This window comes from Micropterus salmoides, unplaced genomic scaffold (assembly GCF_014851395.1).
Source record: "Micropterus salmoides isolate LMB-PRFRI ecotype aquatic unplaced genomic scaffold, ASM1485139v1 Ms_hic_scaffold_18, whole genome shotgun sequence".
Lineage (NCBI taxonomy): Eukaryota > Metazoa > Chordata > Actinopteri > Centrarchiformes > Centrarchidae > Micropterus > Micropterus salmoides.
The window spans coordinates 16,451,789-16,470,642 of record NW_024040928.1 but is presented as its reverse complement, the minus strand read 5'-3'; the positions used below and the strand labels follow the sequence as shown (position 1 = coordinate 16,470,642).

Sequence of the window (18,854 nt, the reverse complement as noted above, 5' to 3'; positions counted from 1 at the left end):
CAGAACAGAGAGGAGCGTAGTGACTGTATCTCAAGAGACGTCAAGATGGGATGGAAGAGCTGCGAAGTCATTTCAGACGGAAGCAGTGGGAAGAAGCTGAAGAAGAGGCTTGTGCAGAAGAGTAGTTAGAGAATTTGAGAATGGAAGAGTAACAGGATTGACTGGAAAGACAAAAGGAGAAAGGAACAGGTCACTCAAGCAGTAGGAGTGCTTGAGAGGGCCCATATATCCCACTCCGCATTACCTGTTCTCATCCCATTAAAATTTCAAAAGCACGAAGGCAGGCTTTCAGTCTTCATCCATGCATAAAGCATAATATATGGACATTTTAGGGAGAAAATATAAATACAGTACTTGAACCTCATGAGTGGGACAGTCTTATTAGTTGATCTGAGCATTAGACATCAGTCTGCAGTTCTGCACCAATTTCAAATGAGAGCTTTGATGTCCCGCAGACTGCCAGTCACTCTGCCCTGTGTACATGTGACAGTGTGGAATCATTCAACTTAATAATAACAAGTTTACATCTTCTGTATCAAGTTTCTGGTTTCCTCCTGCATCTCAAAGTCATACAGCTCAGCTGAACTGGAATCTTAAAAGTGTGATTGTATTTGTCTATGTGTTAAGTGCAACACAGAAGCAGTCAAAGTACAGCAGCAGGGACGAGAAGGAAGGAAGTGAATATGATAAAATTGCTGCTTGACCCAGCCTCTTTATGGGCTTCTGTAAAAAATAATATCATTCATCGTCATATATTTTGCCCTTTAGCTCTGTGACATACTGGCCAAACTGTCATAGGTATTTCTGTGCCATTGGGCCTGTAAACCTGCTTGGAACAAGTCATATGTTTTGCTTTTAATACAATTATTTCTAAAAATTTTATGGCTTTGCTGATTCAACAAAACATAGAAAAATCCTCCTTGGCAACAAGTGTTTCAGTCTTTTGTTGGGCCCCTCTTATTTCAACTTTCATGCAGTTTAGCCAAGTTTCTTGCAGTCTGACAAGCTTTTAAGGTCTCTTCTGATTCTAAAGGCTAAATATCTCTCTGCTTTGTTTCTTTTTATAAAAGGTGTGCACACCTTTGTTGCTTTAATGAAGACTTTTCAATATAGTTGTCAAAAGAAATAACATCAGGTTACATTTCGAAATAGCTAGGTTGAAAGTTTGAATGTAAGAATGGCTGTCGAAGTGAAGTCAAGAAACAGTGTAGATAGTTTTTAAGACCGCCAAGTTACAGGATTGAATCTGACAGAGCTGTAAAACCTATAAAATTCCACTGCAAACTATCCTGTCTCCCACTTTTTACCTTTGCTCCTTTATTTTTCCCCTCTCTGACTGTTTGTTCAGTGCTTGACTTTAACTTGTCAGGGTGTAGAGGACAAGGCAGCCATTTCCTCTGTCAACAAAAGGACAGTCACCCAACCAGAACTGCCACGACCGCCTCCTGACAGAATAAAAAAGAAACAACAGCCTGCCACTATTCAAATGAAACGGTCATGTTTAAAATACCCCACATACTTCTAGGTACATCAATAATCACTGAGATTCACACATAAAAAGGTTTATTGTAGTATTATTCACCTGTATTTCAAGGAATAGTTTTAATTTTTGGAAATTTACCAAATCGTTTCTTGCTTTGAGTTGGATGGGAAGCACTTTCATGTCTGTGTGTTAACCATTGAGCTAGAGCCTTGAGCTGATTAGCTTAGCTTAACATAAAGACTTGAAACTGGGATAGGCGTGGCTCTCTCCAATGTTCAAAAATACAGCAACCAACTGAAACTTCTCACTAATTAACACATGACAATTTGTGATTTTAGAGGGAGCTTGGTAGTATATCGTAGTATAGTTTGGAGAGAGCCAGGCTAACCGTTTCCTAAGCTAGGTTAATTGCTTCCTGGCTTCATAGTTCCATACTAAGCACACCAACATTACAGTAATAATGATTTTCTCATCCAACCCTTGGTAAAAAAGTGATTAACTGTATTTTAAAATGTTGAACTATTACGTTAATGGATTGCCATTAACTGGGCACAGCTCTCTTGCTAATAGTATCTTTTTTTCCTACCTGCTAGCATGGCTTGGTTCTTCAGTGCAGGCTAACATAAATGAAAAAATATTGTAGTTGGTTCACTTCTAATCTAAAAATCTTAATTGGATGTGCCTCTACACTAACTTTTTTTTATTAAAGACATTTATTTTCTACATAACCCTAATTCACCTTTTGAAATATATATACGCTTCCTATCATCTGAGGACCTGTTCCGAAACAAATCCTTCTCTGCCACCTTCCTTCCTTCTTCTCTCCTTCCTTCTCCTGATCAGAATTTGAGTTGATGGGTGAAAGCAGTGTTGCAGAAAGCCCCCCCCCCAGCGTCAGCATCCATTCACATCAGATCATAGGCTTTAGGAGAGAGGAGAGAAGGGAGGAGAGGAGGAGTTGAGACGGACTGGGCCTCAGCCAGAGAGCAGTGAGTCAGTCTGTGGGTAGGAGTATGGGGATGGAAGGAGCGCAAAAGAAATCCTGCCGAGTCATTCTGGCGTAGGATGCTCTCATCACCTCCTGGCCTCACAGGAATGCACTGCAGATGTGGATGCAATCGTCAACGCAGGGTAATATGATTGGAGATAATAACAGGGGGAGCCAGAGTCACCACATGTACACTCACGCCAGTACTAATGAGGCCTGATATCTCCACTTTTAATTGCTCAGTGGTGAAGTTTTAAGATGATTTTGTTTCTATCACTAACAGTAAGTCATTGTATTCTTGATATTTGCTTGAATCTCTGCCACTGGAAGCTGATCAGTCACTTAATATTTGAATTGAAATAGCCTGAATCTCATGTTTGATCCCAGCAGGAGTCACAAACACCCTCGAGGTAAAAGACTCTGAAACCTTAAAATATCTACTTAGTATTTTGTCGACATTGGTAGTGCATCAATAAAAAATACTTAAAGCACTTGAAAAAGGTAATTATTTAGCCGAGTAGAGTTTATTCTTGAGATATTCAGGTTGCTGCTGGACTGTTGATACAGGATTTATTCCCTCCAGAACATTTTTCTTCCTGCCTGCCTTTTCTCTCCAACTTAACCTTCTAACTGTGCAAATGCATGTATTTAAAAACTGTGAAGGTGAATGAACCTCTGCATTTTTTAATTACGATAAAGTCACAGGCTCGGATTGATTTTTCGCAGGTGTTCTGTGTATATAAGGCGGAGAGAGAGAGTGTGTGTGTGAAAGTGCTCAGGAGACGTGTTGTAGAGACAATCTGTGTGTGTGTGTGTGTGTGCGGTGTGTTATCAGATTAGTTTCTTCTTAATTGAGACCCTGTGGGCAGATTGGGGTCTTTGGCCTCTCAGATTAGAACAGACTGCTTCATCCAGTGTGGATCTTTGCCAAATGAATACTGTATGTCATTGAATTCTATTTAATTTGTGTTTTTATTTCAACATTGATGGGCAATTTTTCCAACACCTAAACCTATTCAACCTTAAAGAGGTGGTATTATGCTCATTTTCAGGTTAAAAATCTTAATTAGGGGTTGTACCAGAACATGGTCTAATTTTCAAAAAACACCATATTTTTCTCATACTGCACATTGCTGCAGCTCCTCTTTTCACCCTATGTGTTGTTCGCTCCGCTCTTGAGCTACATAGTGATGCCTCTTACTTGTATAAAAATCTTTTTTGGGAGTTGCACATGCGCAATTCCCAGGTAAGGACTACTAACCAATCAGAAGCAGAGAAGGGCAGGTCGTAAGTAACAAGGTTGTGTGATCCAAATCAAAGCCGCTTCAGACTGCGACCGTAACCTAGCAGATGGTATAAGTTACTAGTCCACAACAACACAACATCATTGTTCCACATCTTACCATAAACCACTACAAAAATCACCATATTTCAACTCAATTTTACATAAAAAATTGGACAAACAATTTGAACGTTTGCTCAGTAGCTTTGACATCAGGTGTAACATTAGCATTAGAGCTATAACTTTAGCTGTGTTAGCCAACGTTTACAACAACTGCTGGCCCACTGGACTCTACTGCATCTAAATTTTTCTGTACCTACCGATGAGGATGAAGCTAGCTAGTGCCGTGCAGAGGGCACTGGTGCCGTGAATATCCTTTCAATTCATGGGAGAGGATGTCGCTGTTGCCACCTGCTGGTGTAGCTAGTAAATTACTCTCAAACCTACACATCTCTGTTTACAGATCTCAGCAGGACAGTGGACAAAATTCCACAAATGTGTAAAAAGGAAGTTACAAATGTCACGTGACCTGCAAATTGACAGGAAGCAATCCGCAAATGTGTAAAAACAGTTTTGTGTGTAGAAATGGATCTACAAATGCGTAAATAGCACTTTGTATGTGAAATAGAATCTTTGTACAGATTAAATTGTGTATTTGCAAATCACACTGTATTTTTGTGGATATGATTTTACACAACACAAATGTAAAAATACATGTTTTAGGTTGTGAGATATTTGTGTATATGTTTATTTACAGATCTCCGCAGTACACATTGGACAAAATTCCACAAATGTGTAAAAAGGAACTTACAAATGTAACGTGACCCACAAATTCACAGGAAGTAATCTGCAAATGTGGAAAAACGGTTTTGTGTGTACACATCACCCTGTATTTTTGTGGATATGATTTTACACATCACAAATGTAAAAATACACATTTGCAGATTGTGAAATATTTGCGCATCATTGTACACATTTGTATATTGTCTGTGGGTTACAAATATTAAAGTCCAATTAAATCTTCCATACATTGGTGTTTATTTTGAATATAATTCACAACCAATAAAGCATACTTACAGGTTGTGATTGTGAATTTCCAGGCCCAAACAGAGTCGGAGTTGCATCGTCTTTTAGGACTAAACGGTGTTCTGACGATCTACGCTGCCTTGCCGAAAAGTGCTACCATAGCGCAAATTGATAGACTCGACTCTACTCGGCCCTGCTCCGTTTTCCATTGCAGATAGTACCCGGAGATAGTACGTAGCTTGTCGTCATAGCGATGCCACACACAACTGCCGTAACGTAATGTTCAATGCGACACACACCAGCGATCCACACAGCTTTCTCTTTTTTAAGTTAAAACGTTTCAACATTACACAGAATGTAAAGACAGATAAGCGGTATAAAAACCTTCCAGCTGTGTTTTCCTCTGCTGTTGTTGCTGCAGTGGTCTGTGAGCGGGCGGCTGGCCGGCCTCGCCTGCTCCTCCCGCGGGTTGGCACAGGCATCCCAACCAGCCACTTGCAGAGCTCCTCAACTCCAAAAATATTCAATACATTTTTGTTCCGCCATCACTTCTCATAAAACTGTCAATATTCGAAATCTACACAGTTGATTTCTCACCTCAAAACTTCTCAGAAGTGGATTTAGTGATGAAATTGCATATGGAAACTGTAAAATATAAAACTTTATGTTGCTGGCCTCTTCTCTGGCGCACGTGATGATGATGCAGTGAATAGTGAATATTCTCTCTGACCAATCAGCAGTCTGCTGTGTTTTCAGGTTACATTTTAGTATCCCTCAGCTCGCTTGGAACCTCGACGGATGTGAGGTGATATGAAAAAAGTACCTGGAAGCAGGTACAGGTACAACATTTCTACAATGGAAAACCAAACAAAGGCGAGTCGAGCCAAGTCGAGCTGGTACTGTGCAGTGGAAAAGGGGCTTAACTAAAATAAAAGGGCCTCTGCTCAGACTAGCTTGGTTTAAGGGCGTGCCTGACCCCCGCTAGCTGCTTGGCAAGCTTTATGACACGTTTTCATTGTGACGTCACAGTGAAGGAAGGGAAACAGCTGGACTACAAACGAGCTGCAGTTCAGAGCAGTGCTTTCTGTGGGAGATGGGAACTCCCTTTGGGCTGGACTTTGGGCTTTTTCACTTTGCAAACCTATTACATGCACAAAAAAGGGATATAACTCAATAAAGGAGAGGGGAAAAGCCAAAAAGCATAATACCACCTCTTTAATCAGCTTTTTTTTTGCATTGTCTTTGCCCGAATCACCAATTCCAAAAAAAAAGCACTCTAAATTATTCTAAAACTCCTTTATGTTCTGATCCTTTTAAACAAGAATATTGGCCAAATGATACAGCAGAGGATTAACAGATACAGCTTTGATTAATATACAGTATATGACAAGTATTATTATATTTTGAAACAAAATCATTCCTCATCCTCTTTCTGTACGCTTTACCTAAAGTTATTGTGCACACAAGCATACCTCTTTAATTAAAATGTTTTGATACATTATATTCTTACATAATATTAAAGCTCAGTCACTGTACTATCACTGTTTTGCTGCAGCAAAGACACTCTCATTACAGGAACAAAGAAATATCCTTTTTGTACATTATTGTCTTTTTAACCATTCAGCAGTTAGTGGTCAATGATTTGCTCAAGGGCATTTTATTAAAAGTTGTTCAGAAACAGGGAAGCAACACTAGATCAAATGTGTCACAGTTTTGGGGTGTTTTATTATTGCCTTATTTTGGTCTGCCTGTCTCACCTCAGTTGTAAGCTACACATATTGTCAATAAAGTCTGTAAAACTGCATCTACTCTGCCTGTTGTTCTGCGTCTGTGTCTATATCCCCTGTTTCCTGTGTTCCAAAATTATTCAAACTGGTGTCTTTCTAATGCCACTCGGGTACAGATTACTCCATTTGTAGCAGTGGTCCTCTTTAATAGGAACATGACATAAAACCATGCATTACAAATGATGATTTTCTGAAGTCCCCAATTCATTTGAAGTGAACCGTGCTCTCATATGTCTAGCCTACAGTGCAGCTAGCCTCAGAGTTGTGTGTGTGTGTGTATGTGTGTGGCAGGCGTCTGTCATTTCCGAGGCAATGTATTTGGCCCTGAGCCTGCAAGCTGGCAGCTGCCTTTGTGTGTCGTGACCACTTGAAGCCGGAGATTTCACCAGGAGACACGTGCATGCAACAACAAGTGTGAACACAATCACACGCACACATAAGTACACTTGCACAAACAATTGGGTGCATATTTACATGCACAGAGACACGCACACACACACACACACACACAGAAAGGGACACACACTTCTAAATTGCGAGCAAATTTGTATAATTATGCCCCTGACACTGCCTCTCAGTTGGCTCTCTCATGCTGGCTCTCCAAACACTTCATCAGTTATCTTGTGTGTGTGCACATACACAGATCAAACATTTAGATACAACATTAATTCATATCAGATGCTGAGTAGCATGTACACATGCAAATGTAAACACACACAAGCATGTACAGGCACATAAATATGAGACAAATAGACATCCATGCACACAGAGTGGTTGTATTTTACAAAACCAACACTCTCATTGGGCCCTCGTATGCATAGATGAGGCACATCTGTCTGTAGACAGTCTGCCTACTGGATATAAAGATGCCACAAGTTGTCATGAAAAGTCATGTAGTTCTTAAGTTATCTTGCTTTGTTAAGTGTGTGTGTGATCAACTGTCCATGTTAGTAAGGCAGCTCATACTCTTGCAACTCTGTCTCCTAGGAATTGTGTTCATATACTATACTACTATCTACTAGTGCTGGGCAAAGATTAAAATGTGTTTTACATTGCGATTAATCGCATGATTTTCTGCGATTAATTGCATTAATTGCATTGTTATGTGCAAAATTCAATAATGAATTCTATAATGAAGTAGTGTATTGCGCACTTTTAATTTAAATGTACGGCTATATACACAAAAGTGCAATATCATGTGGTTTGCAAACACTTTAAACAATTAAGGTGCTTTTTACCAGCAGTATTCCCTTTACACAGTAGCAATAAAATATTTCTTGTAAGTCTCAACTTAAACATTAATGTAATCACATCAAATATAAAACAAAAGCTATTTGCCACTGCCAGGGCATTACCTTTTATCTAACTAAAACAAGTTACCACCAGAGCCACAATCATAACATCATAACAGCTACCTTCTGAGCAACAGGTTAACATATATATCGTAAAACTTCAAGTAATAGCCAAGTCCCAAATAGCAGCCTACCCCGTGTACTAGCCTGGTGTGGGAACACATTTTGACAAATAAACGCAGTAATAAACTCCATTAAACGCCTGGTCTGGTTTTTAAATAAGTTCTTTGAATGTATAAAACTTCTTAAACACTGCGGAGTCACCCGCTTTAGCTGCTTCTAAGTTAATACAAACATTAATGTGTAAACGTATGATCAATATGTCAGTATGGATATGCTACACATTGTTAGATCGGTTAGATTCTTCACAATTCAATCGTTCAGTTAAATTAACGGAAACAACAAGCCCCGAAGTCTAATTCTTAAAGATTTACTGGTGTAACCGACATGCTACAAGAGATGAAAAGGAAAAAACAGTGTTCCTTAAGTCCAGATGTGATTGATTATTTATATTCCTTTAGTCTGTAAAGGTCAAAAGAATCAAAACAGCTTTTCATAAAAATTTGTCCAAGTTGTGAATACTGTCAAGTGAAGTCTATCGCTCTCTGTCTGCTAACTTCTGCCACATTTCTCTTATCCTGCACCCTATTGTTGTTTTCGTTACGTTGCTGCCTTCAAAATAAAAGCACATAGCTCAGCGCTAGATCAAATGAAGTGTATTTGATATTGGATAATTTTTGTACAAGTAATATTCTGTTTGAAATAAATAAACTGTTTCATAGTAGCCTACTTCAGTTTTGTGCAAGTGGAATTAAAGGCCTGTCCCAAATATATGCAGGGTCAATTCAGTGACTTTAGCAAATAAATGCCTGGGCTATTAATCAAAGTTTTACTATAAATCTGTTTTCTTGTTGTTTTTTTTCTGAACAGGTATCAGCAGAAACATTTTTCTTTTATTAGGGAGCAGCAGAAACAGTCTATGTTCAGTAGCAAGTGTCCCTCTTAGAGTGAGGTGAAGTGGCTGCCTCACGCACATGCCCGCCCACCGCCGAAGTTCAATTGTCTTGAACTTGACGCGCAGCACAAATCATTGGAAGAGAGACTGATCCCCCCTGTTTGTGAGTTACCTAAATCTATTACTTTTAATAAATAGGAATTCGCATCGCAGAGCATCCTCGCAAAACTAGATGAAGGCTTATCAGGTAAAGTTATGTAGCCTATAATTCTATCCTGAGTTAAATAGGCTACACTAATCAACATGCAGTGTGTAGCTATCCACTTCGCTGTGGCATTTGATCGCTTGTCTTGCTTTTGTTTACCTACTTCTCCCACATGCTGCATCCAGCGTAGTCTGCCGAAGCCTCCCTCCACTGCTTGTTTGGGTGACTGATTTGCAGGCTGATCAAAATCCCACCCCTCCTGTGACTCATGGTTTGACTGTATGTGTATTCAGATTCACTTTCAAAATAATAATAATAAATACTGCATTAATGCGCTATAAAACAACTGTTGGCGTTAATTAATTAATGTGTTAACGTGCCCAGCCCTACTATATACATGTACAAATTACAATTTTTCGAAACAATGCTCCCTGGATTACGTTTTTAATCGACAAACATTTAAAATGAAAGTATTTGTCAACATATTTCATTTGTTTTTCTGACCGATTGTTTTCAGCATGTTAATCTTAAGCCAACTAAGTCTCAGTTAAAGTTTAGGGAAAGTTGTGCTCTTGGTTACATAATGGAAAAAGTCATCACTGACTTTGAGACAGGACATGTTGACTTTAATATTAAACCAAAACCAAGATCACTTACAGCAGTAGCTGGGTGCTAGAACACAGTCTCCTATATCAGAGTCCTGTGCTTTCACCTATCACTAAACTAGTCCCAATGACCTCTGTGTTTAAAGATTTTTTTTTTTGGAACAACATTGCTCCTGAATGCAATCTAGTAGACAAAATGTGTTTAGCAAATCAAATTAGTACTGTATATAAAATATGTTGCAGAAGAAAGGATTGCAAGAAAAGTCATTGCTCTAAGTCAACTTACACTGAGATTTAAATACTTTATTTGATATTTAAGCTAGGCCTTTTTCTTGCTGCATGTAAATGTGGGTTAAGAGTTGTTTTGTGTGTGGTTTGGTGTGTCTCTGTACACATTTTTGGACTGTGTGAATGAGATTTATGTCAAGTAGCCTGATCCCTCTCCTCCAAAATAAAAATTAACATATTCATTCAAGAGCAGAGCACTTGGGGGCAGAGATGGAATAGATGAGATGGAGAGATGCACGAAAACACACAGATATGACAGTCAAAGTCACTGCAAGGTCATGTTTACACAGATCCGTGTTTGGTATGTACAGTATGTCTGTAGGATAATTTTCCTGTTTAACCCTTTCTCCAACAACATACATATACATACAACTAATATCCTTTGCCTAATATGTTTAGGAGAAAATATAATTACTGCCTACATTAAATTCACATGAAACATTTAACCCAGTTCAGGAAGTGCCAGGCCTTACATGTGTTAGGTACAGCTTACATGACATTTATACCAGAGACTCAGAGACCAGAGTGGGACTCCTGCATCCCACATGTCATTTGTTTTAAGCTACTAAAACACTTGGTTATGTCAGGTGAAGATTGCACGTTTTGGTTAATTTTTAACCAAGATGACATTTTTTTCCCCCCAACTATACCCAGCTGCTTTGACTTGTCTTTAACCCTAAAAATGTCATCATCAATCATGCTTTAGTTGCCAGGAGTGGATATTGTGTGGAAGACAAATTAAATATATGTGTAGTGAATATTTTCCAGATACATTCAATTAAAATGTGTCCTAGTTATGTTGATATTTATTTATTTTATGTAGATAATCATATTTTTCCCTGCAAAACATATTTGTAGTTTGGAAAAAGTAATTGAAGCACAGGGTTACAGGGGAAGGGGTTATCATGATCTTTCCTGGAATACTGCACAGGGCCAAGCCATAAATGTAAAACCAGTTGTATCAATTAATCTCTGACGAAGATAACATTTGATCTGATTACAAAAAGAAAACTCAGTTTATTTTAAATGAATGTAATATTCTCTTTTCTTTGACATACTGTTATTTTGTTTCTTCTGACATACCACTGTATCTACTCAATCCGTCTTTGACAGCAGATATTGCATTCAAATATTAAACTTGATGTGCAGAGTGATTCCATTGCCAAACATGAGCTAATCTGTCACGAACGCAGGGCAAGTACTCCAGTGTGTCCTTCTTGTTGGAAATAATGGATGAAGAAGATTTATTTAATTTATTTCTGATGTACCAGGGGCTTTGTCTTAAAAATACAGGCCACTGAAGTCTTCAGGTGTAGCTCAAACCACTGTGCAAGGATCACTGGAGGAGCTGGACGACCTTGAAACATTAGCAAGCTGGATTACCAAGGTTGAACATTATTATTCCTCAGATGGATTGGAGGTTGAAGCAGCGGATGGATGAAAGAACAAAATGATGAAAAAGGGATGAGAATATGAATGGATAGCCACCGTTAAGGAGGGAAGAGTTTATAACCTCTCATTAAACTTAAGTCTGATGGATGGATGAAAAGAGGAGATGGAGGGGGGTGATGATGAAAACAGGAGAATTATGGGTGTCTCTTTGCCCTCATGTATCTTGTAGGTCTGGAGAGAAGGCGCTGATTGAATGGCTCAAAAATCTCTTTGGTTAGCCACTCTCATCTCGACTGCTTTGACCTGATCGAGTGGTAAATAATCCTCTCAAAGTTTCGCATAATTTGTCTCTTGTTAAAATTGGATGTCGAGCGATTTTTGAGAAGCCTCTTTCTCTCTCGGATGTCTGCATCTTTCCCCCTGGTTTGTCCACCGTTTTTCCTCCTCCCCTCTGTCATTCCCTGCTTTTTTCTCTGCTCTTTCAACTCATGTCTCCTGTCCTTCTCTTCACAGAATAACTTTCTGCCACCTGCCCTTCCAGAGTAAATGGTTGTACATTGGCACAGAACGAGGGAACATCCACATCGTCAACGTGGAGTCCTTTACGCTCTCAGGCTACGTCATCATGTGGAACAAAGCCATTGAACTGTGAGTGTTACTGCCCACTGATGCTGCTCTCTTAATGCCCCTTAAGTTCCTTGCTTTTGCTCTCTCCTTCGTCTTCTTCTTCATATACTGCACAATTTCTAATGCAGTATAGGTTTTGTGCCATATGGAGGGTGTTCTTATCCAAAAGGAGTCACTGATAAGTAGATCAATATTTGAACCCTGTAGGAATCAAACTGATATCGCCAGCACTGCAACACTGATCTCAGGGTCTATTGACTCACCTTGCAGCACTTAAGTGAGATGAGGGATGCTGTGTATTCAGCATTTTACCTTTCAGTAGGTTATTGTAGTTTTAATGTAATGAGATAAGCAAGAATCATTAGTCAGTCTATCATTTCCAGGCACAGTATCGGACTCCAGGAAGTGAGCGACCTGTCGCTTTGCTGTTTCAATGGATCTGTCTGCTTGACAGGCTCCATTTTGGTTCCCTGCTGTAGAGACTTAAATTATTCACTGGAGCATTTTGCTTCACGCTTTCCCCTCATCCCCTCCTGTGCGTGTGTGTGTGTGAGTGTGTGTGTGTGTGGTTGCAGAGAGAGGGGAGAGAGGAGGAGGGAGGGAGGGGGTGGAACAGGTGTCTGCCGAGATCAGTGTATGGTACTCACAGACGTCTCGTCTCGTCGACAGCGCTGCAGGGAAGAAGAGGCGAGAGTGAGTGGTGGGAGAGAGAGGAGACGGCAGAATGTATGACAGAGGAGACAGGAGTGGAATGGGTGAGACAGGGCTTTTGCCTGGGGAAAAGGACACGCAGGGAGGACGAGTGATGAAGGAGAGGAATGGAGCGGTGACAGAGGGATAAATGCAGGTAACAGAGGGCAGAGCAGGAGATGGTTCAGAAGAGGAGTCATGTGGATAGGTGAGGATAGAGAGTTAGATGCAAAAGTTTTCCGATTAAAGGGGGGGAAAGGACAGAAGAGGGAGGTACAGAGTGACAAAGACGAGATAGAGGGTAGATGTGGACGATAAGATAGAGAGGTAGATACTGGGGTGCTACTTGTCGGAAGGACAAGCAATACCATTGCTTAACTCCTCTTTTCCCCCCCTTCACCTACAGTACCTTCCGCTCCTCTTCACCTAGACATCAATGTGTGTTTCCCCTGCCCTTCCACACATTGTTTCAACATCACATCTATTCCAAAGCTGTTCCTGTGGTCATGAAAAAGTGCTTTCTATGAGGCACCACCTTATTATTATGAAGAATATGTGCATTTGTATATTTAGTCATCCTGTCTGACACACAGTCAGCTGCCCTACCTGCTAAGCCACAGCCGCCCGTGAAAAGGGTAATGTTGTTAGGAGATGGGACAGAAAGGACCCAAACGCAACACTCAGAGGGAAGGAGGTTTTATTGAGGGTTCACGGAGGGGGCTAGAGAAGAGGTGAGGGAGGAGAGGTGGACGCCAGGGGACACGGGCACGGAGGACCGAGGAGCAGGGAGGAGCCGGGAGGGCGCCGTGGAGGAAGCCCAAGAGGTGAGGACCGGAGGATGAGCCCAGCCCCAAAACAAGGATCATGAGAGCCTGGACGTAGAGGTGGCACCGGGTAAGGAGCAACGACGATCAAGCGAGGATGGTGTGGAGAACCGGGGTTGAAATACAGTCTGGGATGAGGTTGATTACTGGCAGGTGTGGCAGGCTGACGAGGTGGCTGATGAGGTGCAGGTGTAGGTAGTTGGCTGGGCTCAGGAGCCGAGGGAGAGAGGAGGAGAACACAGGGAGGCAGGCAGAGCAAAACAATGGGTGAAATAAAGTGAGAAAAAAAAAGTAAAACCAGGACACTCACCGTCAGCTGGGCTGTCCCCACAACAAATGTGAAAGCATCCCTAAAGAAAAATCAGGTAATTTCAACTATAAGGACCTGTACCCTCATGGTGCTTTATATGCAAAAGTGAAATATTATTTAGAAAACACACAATTATGTATAAATGTTAAATGTTTTACTATTTTCTGGTTTGGTGGCAAATCCTTTTTGACTACATGAACCATAACCTCTGAAGGGACTTTCCTAAAAGGTAGATTAATCCTTCCCAAAACACTGGAGTTTATATTAGAATTAGAAATAGAACCTTATGCCACATTCACATCAAACAAAAGGTCACACAGCCTGTTAGAGGAATTTTAAATGGCCTCAATACCCACCTTCCTCGACATCACAAATTACAGAAGCAGTAAACATTACAGCAAGTACACCACCATGTTGCTAGTCGAAGATAATTTAATAATCTAAATCTCTGTTTATATTTTGCAATAATACAATGACACGTACATACAAATGTACATACAAGTGACATACAGTGTGCTGTAATATGAGCCATATTGACCTTACATATGTGCTCCTCCTCTTTCTTTCCTCTAACACATTCTCCACATTCTTTCCTCTAACCTCCTCAGCCCACCCCAAGATTGTACAAATCATCATACATCGTCTAACTTAACATTCTGTTCCGCAACAGCTTTGTTAAGCCACAAAACCTTCCTTGACATGTTGTTGTTTGCATCCAAACTGTAGCCCTGCACAATAACTTTGAGGGAAATTAGGTTTTGGTACAGGCCCCATCACTCACACAGCCATTCTGTGGGACACGAAGAAGGCCGGGAATATATTCTTGTCACAGATGCTCTCAGTTTGCATAGCTGTTGGATTGTATGACTGTGTGTCTATGGTTTGCTTTGATGCAGATCAGAGAGGCATGAGGTGATTCTCTTATTCTCTCTCCTTGTGTCTCCCTGCCAGCTGTGGGGTTTGTAGGGTGGCAGTCCAGATACACTGGCCCCTGTACCTTTCCCATTGTTCTCTTCTGATGCTGTCATCAGAGGAAGATTGCACTTGATCTAAATTAACGAATTAGCACTGTAGCGATAAGTCAAGTGACGAAAATGTACTGACAAAAAAATCTTTACCGTTGAATAATTGTTTATTTAATAGTTTGCTGGTTTACTGGTTGCAGTTTCTCAGATGAAAGAAAGTACTGCTTTTCTCTGCTTTATATCATCATCTGAAATGCAAAAACCCTGAGAGAGCCCCTTTCCTGCACCGCAGAGCATATGGGTTTTCTTTTATAGAGAGGATACTACAAACTATAAAGTGTCACAACCGCTCTCTAGGTGCTGATCCTGCGATGGCCATGATTGGGGGAGCTAACCATGGCACTCCGTATTTGACTTGTCCTCATTACTCACTGTGGCAGAGTTCAGGATTTTACACGAAGTTATTGTAAAAAAGCCCACCTGCACACACAGCTTAGATTGTAACACAACTTTACTGTGAAGAACAAGCTTTTCCTTTAAGGCCATATTATTATTATTTTTTTTAATCGCCAGTGCCATGGTGCTTCTCAGATATGTTTTAATTAGTTTCAGTTTTGAGAGGAACACTTCACTCACAGGTAAATTAACCAATAGCCACATCACCGGCTGTACACATAGTGCTATTGAAGCAATCTTTCATATATTTTATATCAATCCCTGCCCACTGCACCTCTGTTCTACTATCCTAGGATATGGTGTGTACTGGGGTCATCATCCCTCATCATCCAAGCTGCAGTAGCTGTGCCAGTGGCCCCAGGCGTGGCTAGGCCAGTTCTCTGTGTGTTTGTATGACATGACTCATGCCTCTGTTCCCAAGCTACGGTACTGAAAAGACGATTAGACAAACACATATCCTACAGTAAATAACCAACGGCATTGCGCTATAGTTCAGTCAGTGCTATAGGCGTTAAGGACATTGCAGTAAGGCCACATGTGAATCTGTGTTTGTTCATAAGCATAATTTGTATGCATGTATGCACTGTATATGCAATAATGTTTATTTATTTATACCTGGCAGCATCTGTTTGTGTTTGATTTGATTCAGCTATACGGTCACTGGCTACAGTGAGCTTGGGGGGAAGTGGAACAGGAGTGGTCAAATCTTAACAGCTTACTATGACACATCGTTCACATGAACATGTTGGCCTGAGGCCTCTTCTGTCCTGTCCCCTTTCATTTTCTTCCACTCTCCCACTAAGGACCCTGAAGCTATTGTGAATACTTTTTTGAACATTTTTCATGCCTCTACGTATGTTCCACTGTATTGTGTTTTGCATGTACTGTACTACTAGGGAAAAGTCTCAGCCTCCAGTATCCTCAAAACCATTTACAGTGGTTCCAGGAAACCCATGTTGCAGATGTAGGGCCAGTACAGTGACCTTTCCTGGGAGACACAGCCTTCCAACACCAGATGCACTTACAGATAAATAGTAAAAAGTAAAAAGGCAAATGCTGCTTTAAATCATCTTGTTCAGTACAGTTCAAAGATTTGTAGTCATTGTTTATTTCAATGTTCATAATGTGCTGCTTTTGACTGTCTTCACTTCTAAATTCAGTCTGTTGTTTACTTAAACTTTTTCATTCAGTTAAATACAAAATTAAACTAAGCACTGTTTATGTAGATAAATAGCTCAGCAAAGACTTAGCAACACACAAAAGTTAGGTAAGGAGATCAATACCCATCTTATATCTGTTGGTTACATACAGTATAAAGCTCCCATACAGCTAGGAAACAGTTAGCTTAGCTTGGCATAGACACTGGAAACAGGGGAAAACAGCAAGCCTGGCTCTGTCCAAAGCCCACCAGCATCTCATTAATTAACATGTTATTTCTTGTTTGGTCAGTCAAACTAAATGGGAAAAAAGTGTATAACCTTTATTTAACAGTTTTATGGGGATTACACGATTTAACTGCAACAGAGTCATCACATAATGGTTATTTGTCTCTGTTGCTTTTGCTGTCTTTCAGCAAGTTTTTAACTGGGAAGCAGCATACACTGTGTACCATGGCTAAGCTGACAATGACACTGTCAGTCAACAGCAAGAGGGGAGCTAATGCAAAATGCTGAGGATTTGATATTTAAGTTTTGTTCATTCATGTACTGAAAACCTCTACATGTACCTGTATGGGAGGATCAGTACAGCTGGGCACTTTAATGAGAAAGATGTTCTTCACGCTGGAACAACCATACATAGCAATCATGTATGGTTACATGAAAAAGCATATATATATACAGTGTATATATATATATATATACAGTGTATATATACATTGATGACACATTAGCCTCAAAGATGAGCTTTGCACAAACTCCTATGCAATAAGACACACACTCACAGTCTGCCGAGGTGACATGAGGCCACATACGGTATGGGCGTACTGCAAACGGGCTGTTTAAGCCATGTTGCTGCGGAAACACTGTCATGGTGACTGCACTTCCGCTGCCTCAGAGAGTGTCACCCGTGGTGACACCAGATGTTCAGGGCTTCACTGTGCATGTGTGAGTTTACATGTGTTAGTATTAAGCTCTCAAATATGAATGCTGAAATAATACCTGTGCATTATATCAGATTTATTATATATTATTTATTATCAGAAAATACCTTTCTTTAAATTCACTTTTTCCTGTCTTTTTTTACGTGTGTGTATGTAAGAGGACATGTGGCTGAAGAGTTGTTTCCAAATTCAATAAGGTGCTACTCTTGCTTTTTAGTATGTGTGTGCTCAGGTCTTTGTTAGTGTGTTTGCATCATATTCGCACAGCAATGGTCCATTTTCTTTGATGTGCGGAAAGCATCACGGGGTGGGATGCATATTTGATACACCAAGAAGGATTTGGTGCAATAAAGGTTTATAACAGATGACCACTTGAACTGAAGGTGCCATGGGGTGAAGATTGTGAAGATTTGATGATGTACCGAACAAGAATTATATTTGCCATGGGGCATTTAATTTAACTCTAGTAGTCGGGTGTGTGTGTGTGTGTGTGTGTGTGTGTGTGTGTGTGTGTGTGTGTGTGTGTGTGTGTGTGTGTGTGTGACACGAAAGACCTTGAATCTGTAGCTGAAAGACAAGAATGTGATGCCCATAACTGTGAATGATACTATGAGAATAATGGCATGTTCACAGTCAAACAAGCATGCGCATCTATCTGCATGATCATGCAAAGACTCACATACACATCCTTAAATGTTCTTGTCCCTGAAGAGCTTTTTTCTCCGTATTCAGAGCGCAGTCATTAGCAGTACACAGACAGCAATGTGTGGTTACAGGAGCGTGCTGAAGTAGTTAAGCATGCGTTGTTTGTGTGTGTGTGTGTGTGTGTGTGTGTGTGTGTGTGTGTGCTGGGGGGGGGGGGGGGGGTATGGATGATTTTTGGGAGCCTGTCTGCGCTCTGCCCATCCTGCCTCTGTTGCCATGGTGATTCCTTTATCTCCTAACCTGAACATGCATTTGTGGACTTTGCGAATGTGTTCATGTCACATTTATTTACTGTATAATAACGGGGTTTTAACAAACAGATTTGCTTTGTTAGACTCACAGGGGAACACAGAGAACATAGCGCATAAGATCCTAAAACAAGAGAACCACGCGGGATAGGAGGGCAAAGCTTTTATGCGTACAAGTTGCATTTTGTTATTCAGCAAGAGGGTAATTGTTTGTTATGGATATAGGTTGTACAAACGGGGTGGGTGTTAAGATGTGTCTTAATTGTGCCGACATGCAAATGTGTGTGTTTGTGTACATGCGCGTGCTGCTTTGGATGGCTGTTAGCTGAGAGACAGGCAGTGAAGGGGGATTAGATAAATCAACAGCTCCAGCTGCAGCAGAGCTTAGGTAATAAGGCTCCAGCACAAACAGGCTAAATATAGAGAAAACTGACTGACTGCCTGCCTGCCCACTAACTGCTACCTCTAACACACACACACACACATATAGTAACAGGCGACCAAATCAAACGCACCATTAACTTGAAACAACTCAACAAAACATACAACATAGGCCTAGTTTTTA

General features: G+C 40.6%; 1 protein-coding gene across 5 annotated transcripts in view; it reads left to right on the top strand.

Annotated features, from left to right (window-relative positions):
• stxbp5a (syntaxin binding protein 5a (tomosyn)) overlaps window positions 1-18,854 on the top strand; it is a 106,136-nt gene that overhangs the window by 45,369 nt on the left and 41,913 nt on the right. For all 5 annotated transcript variants that reach the window (XM_038727158.1, XM_038727160.1, XM_038727159.1 and 2 more), the window contains one exon: window positions 11,877-12,011. In XM_038727158.1, coding sequence (XP_038583086.1) covers window positions 11,877-12,011 — 135 coding nt within the window. The remainder of the gene's footprint in view (window positions 1-11,876; window positions 12,012-18,854) is intronic.